General features: G+C 45.6%; 1 protein-coding gene across 3 annotated transcripts; it reads right to left on the bottom strand.

The window, feature by feature from the left end:
• Positions 1 to 1,169: 1,169 nt before the first annotated feature.
• On the bottom strand, positions 1,170 to 21,912 carry LRRC45 (leucine rich repeat containing 45). Of its 3 annotated transcripts, none has more exons than XM_066615265.1 (18): positions 21,869 to 21,912; positions 18,704 to 19,014; positions 16,613 to 16,674; positions 15,720 to 15,790; positions 15,262 to 15,440; positions 13,105 to 13,233; positions 10,984 to 11,096; positions 10,332 to 10,390; positions 9,456 to 9,533; positions 8,033 to 8,168; positions 7,618 to 7,695; positions 7,318 to 7,429; positions 7,167 to 7,237; positions 6,306 to 6,398; positions 5,981 to 6,073; positions 5,018 to 5,191; positions 3,560 to 3,707; positions 1,170 to 2,190 (listed from the first exon to the last, which is right to left on the bottom strand). In XM_066615265.1, the coding sequence occupies exons 2-18, from the start codon at positions 18,945 to 18,947 to the stop codon at positions 1,994 to 1,996; spliced, it is 2,037 nt and encodes a 678-aa protein (XP_066471362.1). In that variant the 5' UTR covers positions 18,948 to 19,014; positions 21,869 to 21,912; the 3' UTR covers positions 1,170 to 1,993. The 3 variants fall into 3 exon arrangements, with proteins under 3 accessions (XP_066471362.1, XP_066471363.1, XP_066471361.1); XM_066615266.1 differs by lacking the exon at positions 21,869 to 21,912 and adding an exon at positions 21,772 to 21,807; XM_066615264.1 differs by lacking the exon at positions 21,869 to 21,912 and having other exon boundaries at positions 18,704 to 19,194.
• Between the last annotated feature and the right edge of the window lie 26 nt (positions 21,913 to 21,938).

Raw genomic sequence — 21,938 nt, 5'->3', positions numbered from 1 at the left:
ATCCTAAGAGCATCAAACGTATTAAAAGTAAAACAACAAATGGAAGAAGATTGCAGATTTAAATGTGGTGGTATTATACTATCCTTCCCCTCTGTGGATTTTGATTAAAATGCAACAAACAATTTTTTGAAATCTGAGGGGGAGGAAGAACTTTGGTCAAACAAAAAGCAACATCTTCCATATTCAAATTCCTGAAATTGTAATCATGTTGGCAACCTTCAGTCTCGGAAGACTATGGTATCGCGCTCTGAAAGGTGGTTCTGGAACAGCGTCTAGTGTGGCTGAAAAGGCCGATTCGGGAGTGACAGTCCCTTCCACACCGGGAGCAAGTGCAGTCTGTCTCCCTGGCTATGGGCCTTCCTTCTTTGCCTCTTTGCCTCAGTCTGTTGGCCAAGTGTCTCTTCAAACTGGGAAAGGCCATGCTGCACAGCCTGTCTCCAAGCGGGCCGCTCAGAGGCCAGGGTTTCCCACTTGTTGAGGTCCATCCCTAAGGCCTTCAGATCCCTCTTGCAGATGTCCTTGTATTGCAGCTGTGGTCTACCTGTAGGGCGCTTTCCTTGCACGAGTTCACCATAGAGGAGATCCTTTGGGATCCGGCCATCATCCATTCTCACAACATGACCGAGCCAACGCAGGGGTCTCTGTTTCAGCAGTGCATACATGCTAGGGATTCCAGCTCGTTCCAGGACTGTGTTGTTTGGAACTTGTCCTGCTGAGGATGCATCGGAGGCAGCGCATGTGGAAAGTGTTCAGTTTCCTCTCCTGTTGTGAGCGAAGAGTCCATGACTCGCTGCAGTACAGAAGTGTACTCAGGACGCAAGCTCTGTAGACCTTGATCTTGGTATGTTCCGTCAGCTTCTTGCTGGACCAGACTCTCTTTGTGAGTCTGGAAAATGTGGTAGCTGCTTTACCGATGCGCTTGTTTGGCTCGGTATCGAGAGAAAGAGTGTCGGAGATAGCTGAGCCAAGGTACACAAAGTCATGGACAACCTCCAGTTCATGCTCAGAGATTGTAATGCAGGGAGATGAGTCCACATATACTCACCCTATTGTGGCATTTGGGAGAAAATGCTCCAAGAGGGTTTTGCCCCCTTCAAAAAACCAACAAACCACCAGCAAAATATGAAGTTTTATGTTCATAACATTTATGAAACAATCAGACATTTCTCCTAATTCTCACATACTATATATCACTGCTTTATGTTTATATGCGAAAAACACAGGGAGAGAGCTCAAAAATAGATACTGAATAACTCAAAATACAAACCGCCCTTGAACCAAGGTAGAGGTACAAACATTTCATTTTCATCCTGGTTCTAAAGCTAACATTAGAAATTAATATAAACATGCCATTCCCATGCTCAGATCCTCCAGGTGAGGGATACAGCAAATCTTGATGGCCTGGAAATCTACCCTGCCTCTGTCCCTCCAGGAAAGGATGGTGGCTTTCCTCAAGACCAAGATGGGTCAGGCAGGCTCCACAGATGAGTTTGCCTTCCATGAAGACACTCAGTTTGTACCATTTTAAAGTGAAAAGAAATCTTGCACTGGTGGCAGAACCTTGCTCTCCATACTAATCACTCTGCATATGAAAGTCCCTGTATGATCTGGATGATTGGGATTTGTTACTGATGCATCATGAGAGCTGGCCATACAGGACAGAGAGAGAAGGACACTATCTTACCAGTCTTCTTTTTATGCTGCAAGTTGGCATAGATGGCTTTACTTGGGGGCCTGCAGGATAGCTTGCAGGTTTAAACAAGACAGCTGTGTCAAAGATCATGAACATGGTTTCTACAGCAATAGCAAGTCCTTCAGTGACACCTCAGGTCCAGCCTCAGGCAGTTGCCAGTACAACTAGTTGTAGACTCTCCCAGCAATGTCAGAAAGTGGAGAATCCATGATACCCACATGTCCCACAGCCTGACCACAGCAATCAGTCTGGGCCTCCAGTACCTGGGTGTGAGGACTCAGGATTCTTCAAGCCTCACACTCACTTCCTGGGACTGAGAGACCTGAGGGGGGATCCCTGCACGTAGGTCATGATGGCATTTTGAAGAAAACTGGCTCGCTGAGCTTCTTCCTCCCTTATCCTGGATATCTCTGCCTCTCGAACTCGCAGCTTCTCCCACAGGCTTGTGATTTCACCCTCTTTGTCCAGCAGCGCCTCCCGATGGTTACTGGACAGCACTACACAAAGTGGAATGAAAGAATTAAGGTTGTAATTCTATACACACTTACCTGGAAGTAAGTTCCTTTAAACTCACTGGGACTTAATTTTGAGTAGACATGCATAGGAGTGCTCTGTATGGCAGATTTTCTGGTTTCAAAGTGACTGTAGTCAAAATGGTGAAAATTCTCTTCAAGGCAAGGACTGTTCTACCAGTGTTGACAGATAATCACCACTGGGAGAACACAACATGTCTCCTTAATGGAAGAAAGGTTGGCTTGTTCAGTTGCCACAGAATAGTTGGCTTGAGATGATGTCACAACCTAAACCTAGAACAATGAAGCTGAAAAGCTGGGATTTGGTCCCACCTCCTGCAAACTGTGACAAGTCACTCCCCCATGATACTGCTGGCTATGCTAGAGAATAGAAATTTTAGCATGTCGCTGTTGTGGAATTTCCAAACGGGATATCTGGGAGACTATTTCTGTAGGGTGCCCCAAACTTCTCAAAACTGTGGGCTGGATGTAACATTTGTCCATATTTGGTAGACTGCAAGAGCTTCTACCCATCATTCCCATCCCACCTCCATGCCTCTTTCCAACCACATCTTAACCAAACCATGTTTTTTCCCCTGCCATACACCAACATGCCCATTTGTCTTTCTATGCCCACATCAGTCTGAGGCACATACAGCCACATGGTTCCAAGGGAGTCCTGTTACTTCCTCCTCTGTTGAGAGCTGTTTTCTAGCCAGCTCTTTCTCTTTCAGTCTCACTCTGCCATGGAGAAGGAATCTGGATGCAAAAGGCAGGCAACATCCAGTCATCCAGTCATCATCCAGTCATCAAATGGAACATGATGAAGAATGCAGTCGAACTAACACCCTCCGTACTTATGAGTTAGCAACAGCACATGTTTAGCACCCAGGTGCTCTTTGCCATTGGACTGTGGCACACTACACATTTTCTGGCAGCATCTGGAGAAGCAGGTGCATACCGCTCACATCAGCCCATAGAATGGCACCAGAGGCCTGACCTCTAACCCAGCTTTGAACTGAAGTCCATTTGGCCAGCATAAGAGATGAGGCCGTTTCAGGGGCAGTGCCTCACTTCCACTTGGTAGGGCTCCCTCTTCTGCCATTTTTAAGCGATGTTTAAATACTTTCTTTTGTTCTGCCAGGCTTCTGAAATGGTTTCTGTTCAGTGAAGCTTTGTTTCATTTCTAATTGCTAATAATAGTATTGTTTTTAGGGGGGAGGGGGGTTACTTCATATTTCATCTTATTTTCTTTCCATAATTCATTTTAAATTGATTTCAGCAGCCTTGGCTAGCCAGGATATAAATGACTCAAATAACCACATCAAGCAAAATACCCTTCCCGCATCACTACCTTTCAGCTGTCGCTCCAGCGCCGCAATCTTCTCTTTCAGCCCTTCCTGGGTTGTCCTCTCGGCTTCCAGGTGCCCAATCTGCTCCCGCAGCTCCACTCTTACTCTGTTGACCTCGGCAACCTTTTCTTGTTCCTTGCCACTCAACTCCTGTCACCCGTAGCACATAGATCAAAACATGCAGTGCCGCAGGTAGTCGCAAGACCCGCCATACATACTAAAACTTCACCAAATAATGAAGCACAACATCTTTATATTCTCATGTTTGTCACACTTCTTTTAACACTGCTGCAGTACACTGTGCACACTCCAAATAAACACAGGTAGGGAGGAAGGTTATGGTGAAAAGCTAACACACAAACTACAACTGTGGTCACAGTGCTGATAGGTGCAACATTTCATGCACACATTACCATTACCAATCCTATTGGGCTCTAACACTGGCGGAACGAGTTTCCCACCAGTTTCTCACCAGCGTTAACTACTTTACAGCAGTTGCAAAGGATGTATGTGCTGCTGGAGCACCAGTGGGAAGGCTGCAGCCATGCATGGTGATGGTTCAGTCGGGACCCACCAATGAAGGTAAGTTGGTGGTTTTGAAGCAAGACAGGTGGTGGGAGGGTGGAACAGAAGAGGGCAATGGTGGAACTAGGCAGCGATGGGGGGAGAAGGGAGAAACGGGGTGGAGAGGTGGTGAAAGGGGTGGATCCAGTAGCAACGGCAGATCCTATCCCCTTTTTTTCATGCCTCCTTTCTCCATTTTTCCCCTCAGACCTGTAGCAGCTAATGAGACCCATTGTGGATTGGCAGACTTACAGACGGGTAAAGGGAAATAATTTCTCTCTCCCCTCCACAGTGTGCACATTTTTGGTGTGCCTGTATTGGCAGGGATGGGGAAGGATAGGATTGGGCTCTAAGGCTGCCTGTATTTGGGCACATACTGCCCATCACAAAATCTGGAAGCCTATACATTCCAAATTTGAATTTGTTGAAAAGGAAGCTTCTAGCCCTAATGGTTATGTAGGAAGTCTGAAAGAACTTATACTGGTCAGAGAAGCTGCTGTTTTCTGCCTTTTGTACTTCACTGCCTTATCTCCTGCTCTTGTACACACCTCATCCACCCTCCCCCATTCTATAATAATTCAGTACTGCAGTCAGAAGAAATGATGCACGTTTCAAAACCAAGGGCCCAATCCTATCCAATTTTCCAGTGCCAGTGCAGCCATGCCAATGGGGCGTGCACTGCATCCTGTGGTGGGGAGACAGTCACAGAGACCTCTTCAAGGTATGGGAACATTTATTCCCTTACCTCAGGGCTGCACTGTGGTTGCACCGGTGTTGGAAAGTTGGATAGGATTGGTCCCTGAGTTATTTACTTGGAGTTCAGAGTTTGAGATTCTTTGTGGAATACATATATTGCTCTTCTATATATCCCCTTTCCAGTCAAACTCTTCATTCACCTGCTGAAGCTCTTCCAGGCGCCTTTTGAGTCCTTCTATCTGCAGGCTCAGTTGGCTCTCTTTGGCAAGTGCCTCAGACACGGCTTGCTTCTGCTGCAAACAGTAATTCTGGGCCTCATCCCGAGACTGCGCCATCAGCCGCAACTTCTCCTCCAGGTGCTCCAGTCGCTGTTGCTATGAAGTACAAAAGGGGTGTGGGGGGGGGGAACACTGCCTGTGTCTGAAGCCATAACTCAGGAAGGTGACCTAGTCCTGACCACTCAGAGCTCAACATTATGATACTACGGAGGGTCCCACTGGGATGAAAGGTGCAGGATAAAAATATAAATGATGTCATGTTCAAACCTGAGATCCCCCCCCCCCGGGTTTTAAAAAGGAACAAGGAAATATTGAAAAATATGATGTAATGCAATCTCCCTCTGGAGCTCTGAGATCACCCTGCCTGCTGGAGCAGCACCAAAGGTGAGTGTGGGGGAAGGGCTGGGAAAAAGACTGGCAGGTGGGTGAGATCCTGTCACCTTTCCCCTCCCCCCCCCCACAGACTTGCCATTGTTGCTGCTTTGGTGGCAGAGATGATCTCAGAACTTGAGGGAGACATAGCACCACAGTGTGTATTATAATGTCTCCTGCCCCCTTTCAAAACAGGGGAGGGCAGTTTAACCGATGATGCTGTTGAAATCGCAACAGGTTCTGACACATCATGGGGTCTTAAGGGAGGAACTGGACACTGTCATGTTCCCAAGGGCATCATCAGGGCTTTGACAGAATCTGAAACAGGGTCAAAACTGAGGGGTTTTTTTTTTGGGGGGGGGGGGGGAACAAGTTATTTTTCAGCTTGGGAGAAAGCAGTTTGTAGTTACTGTGCCCTACTGCTAAGAATGGCTGGGGGTATGTGTGTTTCTTCCACTGTGGTGTGTTTTGCTCTCAGTGGTCAGGCCTGCTGAGCTGCCCCACCACACTCACCTCTTCCCACCTGGCCTGGTTCTTGGCTTTGATGATTTGCTCCTCCACCTGGCCCCGCTCTGCAAGAGCAGTGGCTTTCACTCGACCCAGCTCCTGGTTGCAAAACAAAAGATCCATTACATGACAACTGTAGTTCACCAGCAGGACATGTACAAGAGCAGGAAGTCTCTTTCCCCAACCCTGGGATGAGAGTTCCTAGAAGAGGTCAAACAGAAGGAAGATGGGAATTGGATGTGTTGCTCCAATGGAAAGGGCAACCACAATATGAAGCTGTGCTTGTTTGAAACATGGGACCCTGAAGTGGAGCTGTTCCTGTCCCACTTACCTCCTCGAGCCCTATGCGGATGGCCTCCAGTCTCTGGATTCGCTCCTGCAGGGAACGCTCATTTGCTTCCATATGGTGTGTCATGTGATCTACCTGCATGAGAAATTACATAAGTGAGAGGGCACCAACAGCACCTGAACACAGTCTGGTGTAATCTGCCCTCTTTGCGGCACATGGGATCCCCTCACCCTCAATTCAAAACAGTACTAAGGCAGGATGTTGGCCTTTGCAGAGCCTCATTATCACTCCATGTCTTGGGGCAGAGAATCTTCTTCTCCCTACCAAAACATGCTATACTATATCCCATGGGACAGAAGTAATCTGATGGTGCAACAAGAGGCCTAGATTTGAAGGATGGGGCCTCGACTCAGGGGTGCCTCAATCCAGTATGAAGTACAGGAAGCTGCTGGGATAGTAGTATTCCAGGGTTTCCTGATCTAATTAGGAAATCCCTCAAGGGAAAACAATTCCCCTTCTCTGCTCCAGGTCCTTGGGCAATAGGGGGCAAACCTGTGTGGGGAGGAGGCAACTGCCAACATGTCCATTCACCTATAGGGAGCTGGGGAATGGGAAACTGCAACTGTTCCTTGCCAATATCAGAAGTGTGCCACCCCAAAGATTTTCCCCTGTGGCAACCTCTTTCTTCCTCCTTATTTTATTGTATGGAAGAGGCAAAAGAGGCTGCCGCTGGGGGAGGGAACTCTCCTAGAGGAATCCCAGACACTCTACAAGATGCAGAAGGAGGGGCACAACTACTTATCCCCTGAGACAGCAGAACATGTTGGACTCCTTGAAAGACAGATCTAATATTGCTTCCTGGTATGGTCCCTCTCTCCCCCCACAGCTGCTTAAAGTCCTCACCTCCTTCAGCCGAAGGGATTCAGCATCCTCCAAGCCCTGTCGGAACCTCCTCTTTTCCATCTCCAAGCGTTCTGGGGATAAAAAGGGAAGGCACCAAGTGAGGCCCCCAGAGTTTCCCCCTTCAGGGAATCATGACGCAGTTCCAACTCACCTTCAGCCTGTACAGCTCGCACTTTCAGTTCTGCAGTGGTGTGGGTCAGGTCCTCCTTCACCTGGAACAGCTGCTCCTGCTGTGTCTTGCACCTCCTCTCTAGCTCATCTACCTGGAAGGAAGTCACTCCCATGAAACAAAGACAAGCCCAGAGTGTCAGTTGACAAGAGGGTAGGCTACTGCCACACTCGAGGCCTGACTTTGGCTTGTGTGGCAGGGGACCAGGCATGGATTATGGGGGTTTCCCCAACAGGCTTTCAGGTAAGAGAACAATTGGGAGTATTGAAGTCACTCTCCTACCTGGTTCCTGAGCAGGAGATTTTTCTCACTGGCAGATGAAAGTTCACGCTGAAGTTTTGCCTCTCGATCAGTGGAATCCTATAAAAGTAAGTGCCAGCAAGTCATTCCCTTGCTGTCATCTGTCCTTCTCATATGTCTCCCTCTTGCCCTCCCCCAAATAGTAGCTCAAGCATTACATTTCATGCCATCATTTCATCAGCTCAGGGCTCCTTTCCCAAACAAAGGGGCCAATCCTATCCGACGTTCCAACACCAATGCAGCTTGGGGCTTCATTGCTGCTGCATCGGCGCTGGAAAGTTGGAAAGGACTGGGCCCAACATCTTCTTTTCCCAGGCTTCATGCAATGACCCCTTACTCCACTGACCCCTTACTCAGTCACATGTGGCCTCAGCCTGCCCAGCTCACCACAACTTACCTTCTTGAGCTGCTGCTTCTCCTTGGCATGGTCCTCAATCAGTCTCGCTTGCTCCTGATTTGCCGTGCTCAGCAACTCCCCCAGGTCGTGCAGCTTCTGCTCCGACAGAGCCAAAGCTGCCTCAGTCATTTGGAGCCTACAAGGTAGAAAAGCCCACTCTTTTCCATGATCAAGTTTGCTACTGGCACCGATGCGCTTATACCACAGTGAATGAATTTGTGAATGTGTGTGTGCACACAGCAAGATAAGCTTCTCAACAACTGTGGCCAGAATCAGATCACAAAAAGAAGGTCCATTATCTTCTCTGTCTCCAAAACCCTTCCACCCACAAATCTTATGCACAGGAAGTAAATTCTCAAAAAGAATTCCCTTAAGTATTCCCTTTAGTATCATCACTTAGAGGGGATCTCAACAGATATATATTTTTTAATATTATGTTTTAATCTGCTTTTAAGCTGTTGTAAACTGCCCTGGGTCCCTTTGGGGAGAAGGGCGGGGTATAAATAAAGTTTATTATTATTTATTATTATATATTTTCATTAATTATTATTTTAAAAATGTATATACTCTTCTCAACAATTAAAAAAAGCTATCAAAGCAGTGAACAGTAAATACTTGAGTTAAAATAGCCTGTTCTACCCATAAAGGTGCGTTCACAAGATCACCGGATGTGATGGTCGCCAACCTGGTATCCAACTCTCAGAAAGAAAAACTGATGAGGTCACATCTCAGTAGAGGAGCATCTGCTTTCCATACAGAAGGTCCCATGTTCAATTTTCTGCATCTCCAGTTAAAAAGATCAGGCAGAGGTGGTGGGGGAAGAAAACCCTGCCTCTGGGTTAAAATGCTGCCAGTCAGAGTGGGCCAAATACTGGTCCAAATGGACCAATGGCCTGGCAGCTTCATATGTTAAAATATCCCATGAGTCCAAAGTCTGAGATGCTGCCACTGTAGTGCCATGAGCACATTACAGTATACACACCATCCCCAGTGCCTTGGTCTGGATTGCTTTCCTGGCGACTGAGCCAAGGGGTAGGCAGCAATGCAACACCAGTTATTGTTATCTTTTCTTCTGAATTGCTTTGTACAGTGTGATAATGCAAGCATGCTGTGGCTGAACAGTTTAGATCAGAGTTATTGTATATACTGTTTCTACCATCAGAAAAATCCTTGCCTACTGTGGTTACATAAATAATTACACATTGGTCCAATGGACAGCACTGAATCCAGACCCTGGGTTAACCAAACCAGTTTCTTTTCTCTAGGCTTTTTCTGCTCATTCCTTTACTCCCTTGGTTTCCTACTTATATGAAGTATGAGCAATGGCCACATTCATGCAGGGTGCATCAGACCAGCACATCCCACTGGGTAGGGCATGCGGGTGATACTGACAGCCTGGTTTCTCCCCCTCTGCCCAGCTTACTTTGCTTTAAGGGAGTTCATCACAGAATGGCGTTCGGTCAGCGCCTCTTGCAGCTGCCCAACTCGTGTGGCTGATATTCTGCAGGGGCAGAAGAGGCAACATTCAAGCACTGGACCATTCCCACAATTTGTCTTGGTTCAAGAGTGGAGGAGGGAGTAATGAAGTTGTGACCAAAGAGGAGTTGAGTAATGGTTGAAATGGGACCATGCCAAACCACAAGGAAGGGTTTTATTAAGAGCCTTGAAAAGCACAACATACTTGCTAGACTACAATCTCTATGAGACAAAGGGCAATTTTAGAGAGTGGCCATAAGAGAGTTCCCCCCATAAGAAAGAACTTGGGAGAACTGCCTGAAGTAAAACACAGTTCAGCATGTTAAACAAACTCAGGGAACGACAGTTCTATGTTTTCAGATTATTAGCTAACTGGTTTGGACTAAACATAATGAATTCATGTGCAACATGGAAGCTTTCATTCTCCCCTCCTCTCAAGTGAGAACGAGGAGAGGTGGGGAAGGGGCACATGAGACTGCGGCTTTCCTACATTTGTTCCATAATGAGAAACCACACATTGTCATTACGACTGAACCCACCACAGTGTTAGTACTCTGAATTGTCCACAGCACATATATTGATGGTTGCTTGTCCAGAAGACCTAGCAGGATCGGCACAGACAGCATCGTTATATCACACCAAAAGGGCAACAGAAGTTCTCAAACCCCACAACAGGAAGACCCTCTTCTTTGAGTTACTGCCTACAGTACATCTTGTCATGTGCAAATGCCACTGCTTGGAGCAACATCTGGAATCATCCTCCAGGCAGCACCCCCTGGACCCAGATGAACTGCTGAAGGTATGCTGGTTATAACTCACTCACCTGCTGCTGCGGGTTATCTCCTCTCGTTGTTTGTCAATAGTGTCCATCAGATCCAGGAACTGAGAAGCACATTTGAAACATTAATAGCATGAGGTTGAAATGTGAACAATCAGCATTCAGATCCAACCCAGCAGTGTTCTGGGGCAATCTCCTCCAACTCTTCCAGACTTATGCCACAATGGGTGAAGACCATTACCTATTCTTCTTCCTAGTTCTCCAGTCAACACAGACAATTACTTTTACTTATTGCATGCTCGTTTCACCCTTTTTCCAGTAACTTCAGGGTGAACACGCTCCCATGCCCCATCTAACCTCACAACATCTGCAGGCCAAGTAGCACATGGTAAACATAAGCATCTTGCCAAAGATGGAAAGTCAGAGAATTCCTCCACTTAAATGGTCTATTTGGGAGAGAGTTTAAAGAATTAGCTTTCTAAGCTGGACTACTCCACAAGATCTTTCAGGGAAGCTAAGAGTATGGCAAACACATTCTTCCATTCCTAGGAGAACCTGAGCAATACAGAGATATCTTGTGGTCTGCTCCCTGAAGCCAGTCAGCAGGACGGAAAGAAGGAAGAATTCCACCATTTCTTAGCGGGTGTACCTGTGACAGGTACATCTTTTCAACTCAACTGCAGGCAGGCTAACTCACCTGTTTAGCTTTCTCCTCCTTCACACACAGCACCTCTTTACTGAGCATGTGAGCCATGCTCCGACTCTTGCAGAGGATGCTTTGACGGTCCTGATTGTGTTCCACAGCTTGCTCTGTGCCAGAGAACAAGAGAAACAAATGAGGTTCTTTCCACAACATTAACTGAACTCCATGGGGTTGTCCAAAGTATTTATTTACAGATTATTATTAGTGTTTTGTATTTAGAGCCAACATTTTAATTTAAAGGGTGATATCCAGAGTGAGGCTTCCATCAATGGAAGTGCATTGCGTGAACAGACACTCCCACTGAGAAAGGGAGTGTTCCGGTGGCACAAAGAGCCTTTTATGCAAGGGAGTGTTCCGGTGGCACAAAGAGCCTTTTATGCAATAACCACCTGCCTTCTGTTCTTGGAAGGAGCTTCTATTCACGGAGTACACTTCAGGTGAAGGAAGCATTCCTCCAGATACCATCCAGAATTTTCATAAAGTGACTTCCACAATTAAAAACACAAATAAGATAAGAATATAAAACTAAGGGCACAATCCTAACCAGGTCTACTCAGAAGTAAGTCCTATTTTGTTAAATGGGGCTTACTCTCAGGAAAGTGTGGTTAGGATTGTAGCCTAAGAGCCCAATCCTGTGGTCGGCGGCAAGGCTCCGTGCCGCCAACCTCAGTCGCAAACGTGCTCCCGCCAGTGCTAGCCCAGTGCCGGCAGTGCTGGGCTAGCATGGGGCGGTCGTCCAGGTTCCGCAGCTCGGCGGTCTCCCAGACCGCAGAGTAGTGGAACGGGAGGTGGGGGCATGGACAGGGGCGTGGAGGAGGTGTTCCGGGGAGGGGGGAGGCCAGCAGGGGCGGGGAGGAGGCATGCCGAGGGGTGGGTGGGAGGTGTGCCGGGGGCGGGCGGGATCCACAAAGCTGAGCTCCACAGGATCCAGGGCACTCGTGGAGGGCTGTGCGCCCTACACGAGCGCCTTTTCCATTGTGGGGCTGCTTACCTTACTCAGGGAAGGGGACAAACATCCCCTTCTCCCGAGGAGCCTCCTGCGGTAGCACGGGAGGCGCAGGATTCAGCAGCAGCCCTTTTCGGTGCTGGGCGCTCCGGGCAGCTCAGGATTGGGCTGTCAGTTAGTAGGGATTGGCTCCTTTGAGAGGAGACACTAACAAGAAATTCAGCAGTTACCACGAGTGTATTCTGTCAGTAGCCTACACCAAAAATACATATCTTTCCTAAAAATTCTAAGTTTGCATTTTCTTTGGTCTCACACACTGGATGTTGACCTCTTGTCCATCTAGTTTTTCATTCCTTCACTGAAAAAAGGAGCAGGCAATTGGGGATGTGTCATGAATATGTACATGTTAGGCCTAGGTTAGCATGTGGAGCCTGAACCAAACTAAGTCAGTAACGGAGTAGTGGCTAGCAGTTCCTAGCTGCAAGAATGTGAGTAAATAAACAAAAAGATTGTTGTCTCTCCTTGCTGGCCAGAAAGGACAGACAACAAGAATTGCAACCCATTGGAATGTTTAACATCTTAGTAGACAGAGAGGCGCCTGATCAAGCGGAATGGAATGCAGCTATGGATCTCCAGTGGGAGGGGTAAGAACTAGGAGGACAACCAGGCCAACTTTAAGAAGGTTCTGTCCTCAAAAGTTTCTGATTGGACAGTCTAAATAAGTATGAAGTCACCTCAGTACTATTAGCACAAGAAGTGTAATAATGAGTGCCCCAAGGGGTGTGTCCGGCTCCTTCTTGGACAGAGTTTTTGGGTGCAAGATCCTGCACGCTGTGAGCTCCATTGTCCACCATGGGCATCTGGCCTCACAGGTAGCCTGGAGCTAAGTGATCTACAAGAGTAACTGACCCAAGTGAGAGATAGGGATTAATAGAGACAGCCAGCTAGCTTTATTATTTTATTGCTGATGTGTTTCCTAGATGTTTATGCCTCTAGCATTTGCTACCTTACTGTAACCTTATGTAACCTTATGTACTTAATAAACTAAAATCTCTTTTACTAAGTTGTTTCATTGTCTGTTGGGGACAAAGGTTCAGGGATGGCACAGCCTGCTGCAGCCCTGGAATCTAGAACTCTAAGCACGTCGGGGGGCTGGCACAACTGCTCACCCACAGCCTTCAGGATGTCACTGGGCACATTGTTGCCAGCCAGTTCTAGTTGTCGTAGTGCGCGGTTGCTATGCAGACAATTCAGGAGTGCACGACCCCCCAGGAGTCCGATGTTATTCCAGCGCAAATCTAAACAAAAAGCAAAGCATCACAAACAACCCGCAATCCAACACAAGGCCTTGTTTTCCAAAGTTCTGAAACATCATCAGCTGAATACTGGACACCTTTGTAGAAGTTAACAAAGCATTTCAGAGATCTTAGAGATACAAATCTCTCATGTCATTTCAGACATGGAGCAAGACGTTCATTTTTTCAGATTTCCTCTCATGTCAAGTGTCTAATTTCTACTGAGTATACTCAGTATATACTGAATAGAGAAATGGTTGCTGAACTATTGCAAACTCTTTAGCAAAGCGGAATTTTCTTATTTTGTGAAACAGAGGCAAATCCTATGCAAAATTAGGGGTACTGATTTCTATGAGCTCAGGCACACATCAAACCTCCTCCTCCTCTCCTTCAAGGTACATTTTTATTTTTTAACAAGCCCTATGGAAAGAGGGGGCTGTTTCTATCTACTCACCTGATTCATAGCTTAACAATAACATGGGAGAGTTTCTAAAAGCTATAACAGAGATGGTTTAACATCTTCTAGGTTGAACTATATTTATAATACAATGGACCCCTGCTTTACGATGGTAATCTGTTCTAGAGACTCCATGGTATTCTGAAAATATTGTAATGTGAATCCAATAACACACTGTTTCTTGGTAATTCATTCCAAAATCTTGGAAGCTGAAATTTATGCCACATTTTCCTCTCTAAATTTAAACTATTTTCCGCTCTAAAAAGTGCCTATTGCACTTGTTAGGGGCCATGGTTATCAATTTACACAATGTTGTGATGTAAAACACAAATAAAATACTATATCCTTCCCTCCATACACACAGCCACAACATTAAAAATGCTGTTATTAGCTGAGACACTACCAAAAGCTTGTGTTTGCATCATTGATTGGCATATCTATCACCCACAAGGTCCTGTTGGCAGCAATCATGCTTCGATCATAGAGGGAATAACTTATCGTATAGTGAAGCTTGTTTTACTATCTAATCTATCGTAAAGAATCTATCGTAAAGTGATTTGATCATATGCTTAACCCAAGACAAAGCTGGAGCCTGCTGTACTCAGACAGATGATTGCTGGAGGTGTAATACATCAGGAGCAGGCTTATTACACATTTTTTAGGTACATGGCCAAAAAACATGGAAGAAGCCCTAACAGCAGTGTCTGCAGTTTCATATTTTTGTGCTTCACTTGCCCCTTGCGTGGTGAGATTGACAGTAGGCAAACACATGTCCTCTGGAGTGTAGATCTCCAAAGTGAGATATGTGTCCAACTGTACTGACATCTTGCTCAACTCTATGGATTCTGCTCAATAGCACTTGGTAGGTGTAGTGCCACTATCCAGGGAGGTGTGAGAGGCAGCAGCGAGAAATCGGGCCTTCTCAGTAGTGGCACTAATTCTGTGGAATTCTCTCCCTTTTGATTTACAAGCTGCTCCCTCCTTGGAGACTTTCGGGTGAGGCCTGGAGACATTTTGTTTCAGACAAGCCTTCCAAGTTCTAGGCCTTTTTAACAACATCTGGCTTTTACAGGTTTGGGGTTCTTTTATAAGTTGGTTGCTGCTGATCTTATACTTTATTAATGTTTTATTGCTGCTTATGATGTTCTTAATTGTTGCAGGTTTTAATGTATGTTTTGTGTTTTGTGTTGTGATTTTATTCACTTGTATTTTTACATTGGTTTATGTAAGCTGCCTTGAGTCCCTTCAGGGAGAAAAGCAGGGTAAAAATACTATAAATAAAATAAATAAATAGTGCATAAGTAGATCATCCCAGTCATATGAAAATGGGTTGCTAGGCAAATTGCATCGGCTGCTTTCACATCCTTGAAGTGACCTGAATAAATCTTCAGAGTTCAGACACTGACATGGTCAAAGGCTTAAACTAGCTCATCACATTTCTCAGTATAGATGGTTATCAGTCCTGGAGTCATGAGGTCCCCAGCTGTCATCACCTCTCTGTAAAAAGCTTTGGAGTAAGCTGTATCATGTTGACAAGGAGAAAAAATATGATGGGTTAAGAAGACCAGCCTTACCAAGTTCCTGGAGACTGGAGTTGACTTTCAGTGCCATAGACAGCTCTCCTGCCCCCTGGTGGTTGATCTGATTATTGCGCAGATCAAGGCGCTGGAGATTACAATTGGCTCCAAGCCCCTCACAGAACAAGGCAAAGCTTTCCTCCCATACACCTAGATTGTTCCATTCCAAGGTGAGACTAGGAAAAATCAGAAATCAGACCACAAACGACAAAGAGCTCAGGTTTCAGGAAACAAGACCTCATTGTTTTTAAGAGTGCAGACAGTTCCAGGCAGTGATCGAGAAAGGAATGGTGACTAACCCTCCCAAGCAGACAAAACATGAAGAACATTTCACATTCTGTAGATAATTCATCTTGGGGGGCACTTAATTAAAATTCACACACACACACCCCTCACCCTCCTACCAGCAAAGTACTAAAAGAGCCCTACCACATATGCCTGCTATTATTGCTCACCTCCTGATAGACTTGTTCTGCCTGAGCAGTTTCCCAAGAGCCTCGGCCCCCATAGCTCGCAGGTTGTTTCCCTAAAATAAAGAGATGCCCATTGATTGCCAGCTACGTCTCCAGGACGATGTGGATATATCTACGCCACAAACATGAGGCTTTATTTCAAATCAGTTTGAATGTTCTTCCAAAGACTCTTGTGAGAATGCTGTGAGTTTTCTCTTGGAGTTCCTTTGCCTCCTCACAAATTCGTGATCGGTTTTGCAACTCCTGTTGCTTAAATCGTCCTCAACAAATGTTTGTATGATTCCATTGTTGTATATTACTTTGTGTATTCTCTGAATAGAATGGAAGAATGGAAATTTGTAAATGAATAAAATTTCCAGAGTTCCTTCAGTGGGAAACCACAGCAGTGAAACTGGTGTAAATCTGTAAATCTGTAATATTGACACAGATGTACACTACGAGCAGCTGAACTCTGAGCATTCTAAGCGTAATGAGGAAAAGTTACATTCTTTTTAAAAATGCTTACATCCACGTTACATGTTTAGGACCAGAGGCATGCACATAGAAATGGTACACATCAAAAAACAATCAATTAGGATTTCTTTTTTGCTTGCCCCCTTCATTTTGATTTTTGCCTCTGTATGTTAGCCTGCAACCATGAGGACCAGATTGGGATTCTCAACATTTTAAAAGGATTCACAAAAGTGATCTCAGGTGTTATAAGGCCTATAGATTCTGACGGTTTAATTTGTCCTTGGACCATAAAAGAGATAGGAAGGAACCCAGGATGTCTTTTTGGCTCCTCTCCCCACCATACCACTGCTCTCTGTTGCCAAAGGTCAAGGCTCAGTCTTAGACTTGATTGGGCCCTAATCCTCCTGACTGAGCAGACTCACCTTCAGGTCCAAGGATTTCACAACAGTGTTGGAGCAGAGTCCATGGAGTAGTAGCTTTGCTCCTGCAAAGGAAAAAAAAAGTGGCTTATTCCTTTTTGTGTTGCAGTTCTGGACTGTCAGCCCTTGGAATGGACAGCAGGTAGCCATTTCAGACTGGCAACATGGTCAGGAAAGTGCTGCACTTAGCAAACTCTTGCAATGGTTCTCATGTGTTTCAGGAACTGCTTCCTATTACCCAAGCCTGGAGACGCTGTTTCAAAGACCAGATGCCTAGAGCTCTGCAATCCCATGTATTCTGTATTGATTCAGAAATAAATCCCGCTGTGTTGCATGACCTGAAGAGGAGAAGATTCAACCTGGGTGTTCTCTGGAGGTCCCTCATGAATTTTCTGTCCATCCTGCTCCCTGCTATGGTCTTTGCCCCATTCCTCCCTACTCCATTCTGCCTATCCCTTACATCTCTCCCGCCCCCTGCACTGACTTATCAGCATCAGGGGTCATTGTGAGGCTGTTGGTGTGTGGCTGCTTGCACCTGCAGCAGTGGCCTGGCTGTGCAAAATGGCATGTGGTGTTTTGTGAAAGTCCTGGAACGCTAGTTGGAATTGCTGGAATGCTAGTACCAGCAGTGCAAGGTCCCCATAGGATTCAGGCCTTATTATTGATCATGTTGCTGGTCTTGGTGTGCTTACATTTTTTTTCTATAAATGGCACACATGCCTTACCCACCCATGCCAGTCCTGATCAGAACTGTGACTGGAGTGTATGCATAGGAGTTTTAAACTCTCCCTCCCCTGCCAGAGTCCTGACTCAAGTCACTTTCTCTCATGTGTGACCTGGGAAAAAAATGCTTCTTTTGGAGCCAATTTAAGCCTTTTGCCTGAGTGCAAAGAGCACATATAGTGGGAATGTGTATGATCCAGACAAAAAAAGCATGCTGCGGGTATAATCAAAGCTCCCACACTACCCTGACATAGTCCTGCATTGGGGAAGGGCTGTGGTTTGGTGCTAGAACACATACTTTGTATGCAGAAAGTCCCAGGTTCAAACCCTGGCATCTCCAGGTAGGGCAGAGAAAAATTCCTCTTGGAAACCCTGGACACACACACACCTGCATTTTGATTCTAAATCACTGCTGCACTCTTTTCTTTGTCTGCTCTTCATTGCAATTCCCATCAGCAAGAATTCTCAGACATTTTTCCTGAACTTTCCATTGTACCAGGACACCACTTATTTTATTTTCCCACAGGCAGTACAAAAAAAACCCTTTATGGAATTTTGTTTATGGGAGCAAAACAAGAAACGAACTTCTGTGACCTTATACATGACCCCTTCTTTCATTTGCTCTTACAGTGTTTTCACCAGGTTCCTGCTTCTCCCTCAGCTCTATATCTCCTCTTATATCTATCAATATTGCAGCCTCATGAGTCCTGTTCATCCCTCATGATGCAGTAATCTAACAGCATCATATTCTTAGGGAAAGGGACTACTTGGAAACACATTTTCATCTCTGAAGGATTACAACTTTAAAAATAAGATAGGAACAGAATCTAGTGGCACCTTACAAACTAACATATCTGTTGAGGCAAATCTTTTACCGTAAAATGACTCACTGGTCTCTTTTTTGCATTTGTTGTAACAGATTCAGGCTCCATTCCTATACATACTTCCCTGGAAGGCAGGCCCCTTGATGTCAATGGCGCTTATGTTGGAGGAGACATACCTAGGATTGCACAGTAACACAGTCACCTTTCTAACTTATTTCTGATACATTTGCTTTCTCATTTGCCCCAATGTATTCAATATCTGCATTTATAGGGGAGCAAGGAATCTGAATTGTTGATTTAAACCTATTATGTACATTTAAATCTGAATGTAAACCTACTATGCATAGTAACAAAACCCAGTTAAAAATGATTGACCCATTTCTGCCCTGCCCACAGGTGTACACATTTGATCCCTGTTGCATATATGCAACATTGGGCAGAAATGGCTTAACAAAGCCAGGGACAAGAAACCATTAGTTCTGACTTCCACATGCAAAGCCCTGGAAAGAATGTGGTGAATTGCCTGGAGAAGAGAGAGAGCTCCCACCTTCTTCACTCAACATGCAATCGCTCAGTATAATCTCGGTGAACTGGAGTTCATTCTGCAAGAGCTTGCCCAGAGCTCCACATGTGTCCACAGAAAGGCTCTGTGTAGCAAAATCCAAGCGGTTTCTCTCTGTCGCTTCCTGCAAGTGCTGTAGGACGCTCTCCTGAGGCTCGGCACCGCTCTCCTTGCACAGTCTCGAGTAGGACCGTTGGAAGTCTTCCATCTCTGTGGCAGGCATCAGCATCACTCATACCCCCACTTAGATGAGGAATTAGAGTAGATGCTGGTATGAAAAGGCAGCAGATGATAGTCTGGTAAACAGCAATAATCAGGGGTTAGCAACATGCCATATGTTGCCAAGTGCTTTCTCTCCAGAAATCATGCTTCAAGACTCAGAAAACACCAGACAAGGGCACCAGTGTGACACCAGCCTACCCAACTTCACCCTCCACCCACCCACAAAGTGCTCCAGAACAAGCAATTAGATCAGTTTCCAGACACCAATTGAAGGTTGCTAGAAATACAACCTCACCCTTCAACTGCCAACTCCAACCTGTGTAACTAAGGAAAATGAGGCATGATGGGAATTGTAGTCAAATTCTTACACCATATCCGGCATGCTGGGAGCTATAGCTGAGAAGAATTAACTGTTTCTTAGACATTCCTTTTCCCCACCCCAAGTTCTTGATTTTGCACACATACATTATGCAACTAAGGATTTTTTCTTCAGATAACATTCTGATCTAAAGGGTCAATTTTCTGAAGCAAGAAATGGAATTAGAGTTGCCAGATCAAAAATGCAAAATATCTCCCGGCCCAATCCTCTCCAACTTTCCAGCGCCGGTGCAGCGGCAATGCAGCCCCGAGGTAAGGGAACAAATGTTCCCATATCTTGAGGAGCCCTCTATGACTGCCTCCCCACCACAGGATGCAGTGTGTGTCCCATTGGCACGGCTGTACTGGCACTGGAAAATTGGATAGGATTGGGCCCTAAGACAGTACAGATAGGTTTCATTTTTGTTCTAAGGCACAATCATTCTGATATAAGGGGCACTCACAACATTTTCTGTACCTGTGATCTCATGGAAGAAGAGACAACCCTTTAAATAAACACCTATGTGTGTGTCTGCTCTGCAGCATTTTATGGAAAGTAGGCTGCAATCCTATAACAACTTCCTGGGAGTAAGCCCCAAAGAGCACAAATGGTGCTTACTTCTGAGTAGACATGCATAGGTTCGCTCTGTCAGTGTGTGTCTCTGGTAAGTTCTAGAGTTATGGGGAAATCTAGGGTACGCATTGGGTAAAGCACAGGACATTGGGCAATCCTGTCTCTTGTTGTGTCATCACATTCAACTGTTCATTTTGTTTAAACTGGAGCCAGAATTTAGTACAAAGAGGCAAAGTTGCTGCCTGGGTGTTTGTTCTTGATTCACTTAGATCAGGGGTGTCAAACATAAGGCCCACAGGCAAATGCAGCCCCCCCCCCCAATTTCTCCAGCCTCCATTATAACTGAGCTCTCCCGGCATTGTAATTGGGCTTTCCCATATCTTTCCCATGTACATTTTCTCTTCTGTCATTTGCAGCTAATGAGGTTCTATATAAGAACAAAGTGTTTATTTCTGGCCATCATCTGCTTAATGATGTCACTTCCTACTTGATGATGTCACTTCTGGCCCTCAACAAGCACCATAAATGCGATTTGGTCCACTACATGAAATGAGTTTGACATCCCTGACATACAGCCCAATCCTATCCATACTTTCCTGGGAGTAAGCCCCATTGACTCTAATGGGACTGACTTCTGAGTAGACATGCTTAGGATAGGGCTGTTAGATGTTTGTGAAACCATCACAGTGCTGTGGTGTATAAGGGAGGTATTGAAGTGTGACAGCAGGGACTCCAACTGCACACCTTGTGTTTTTTGAGTGCCTGAAGTTCACAATTTATGAACTTCTAAGTTAGTTTAGACTTAACAGTTCAGGGTGAGCTCACACAACACACAGTATGAGCAGTGTTTATGAAGCAATCTTCACAGGTCACAGACTACTGGCTAAGCTTTCATTGCAGCTTTGAACATCAAAGACAGTTCTTTCAATTGAAACAAATGACTTGTCCTAGATGCAATCTACATACACATCTGGGTCACTTCTGCAAAGTTCTAAAGTCTGCAGGAGATTTCCCCTTAACCAAAGTCTTACCTGACTTTTAAAAATTATATTTTGTTAATTTTAATAAACAGGGAAACCAATTTTAAAAGTTGTCTGAAACAGTTTCACAAGCAATGCTCCAGAAAGCGGCCCAAGCTCCATCCTAAACCTGCGTATATGGATGCAAATCTCACTAAAGTTGGTGGAGCGTGCACGCATGTGTCCCTACAAGAGCTAAGATTGCAGCTGTGTAGCTCGATTTCACGTTCACTCATTTCTGGATCAAACGTGATTTACTCCCAGGCCAAGTGTGCCTAAATTTGCAGTCAAAGCACACAGAATGCACAGGATTGGAAAATACATTTTCTTTGAAGTTAGTCCTACTGTCAGAAGATAATTACTTCCAATGAAGCCACTTAGGATCATTATCCAGTAAGATGACATAGCAACAGTTCAGTTCTAAAAACGTTTCCCATTAACATCCATAAGACTTATTTCTGAGTAAACCCAATCTTATGCATCTCTACTCAGAAGTAAATCCCAGTATAGTCAATGGGGCTTACTCCCAGGAAAGTGTGGCTGGGATTGCAGCCCCAGAGCCCCATCATAGGCATGTCTCCTCAGAAGTCAGTCCCATTAGAGTCAATGGGGCTTCCTCCCAGGAAAGTGTGGCTGGGATTGAAGCCCCAGAGCCCCATCCTATACATGTCTACTCAGAAGTAAGTCCCGTTAGAGTCAATGGAACTTCCCCCAGGAAAGTGTGGCTGGGATTACAGCTCCAGAGCCCAATCCTAGGCATGTCTACTCAGAGGTAAGTCCCATTAGAGTCAATGGGGCTTACCCCCAGGTAAGTATGGACCATAGGATTGCAACTCCACTCCCTTCGTTTCACAGCATGTCCTCCACCCCCAGACCCTGACCTGACACCTTGGAGCTCACGACCCCCAGCTCAGCCTCCTTGGTCCTCATTAAGACCAGGCTTTTCGATCACCTAACTGCTTCTCTTGGGTTACTTACTGAGCCCCGGAGCGATACTGGGAGGAAATTTAAGAGAGGGAGCCGAAGCAGGAAAGAAAACTACAATGCC

The sequence above is a fragment of the Tiliqua scincoides genome, chromosome 2 (assembly GCF_035046505.1).
Source record: "Tiliqua scincoides isolate rTilSci1 chromosome 2, rTilSci1.hap2, whole genome shotgun sequence".
Lineage (NCBI taxonomy): Eukaryota > Metazoa > Chordata > Lepidosauria > Squamata > Scincidae > Tiliqua > Tiliqua scincoides.
Note: the sequence above shows the minus strand (reverse complement) of the source record. Positions and strands in the feature narration are given on the sequence as shown.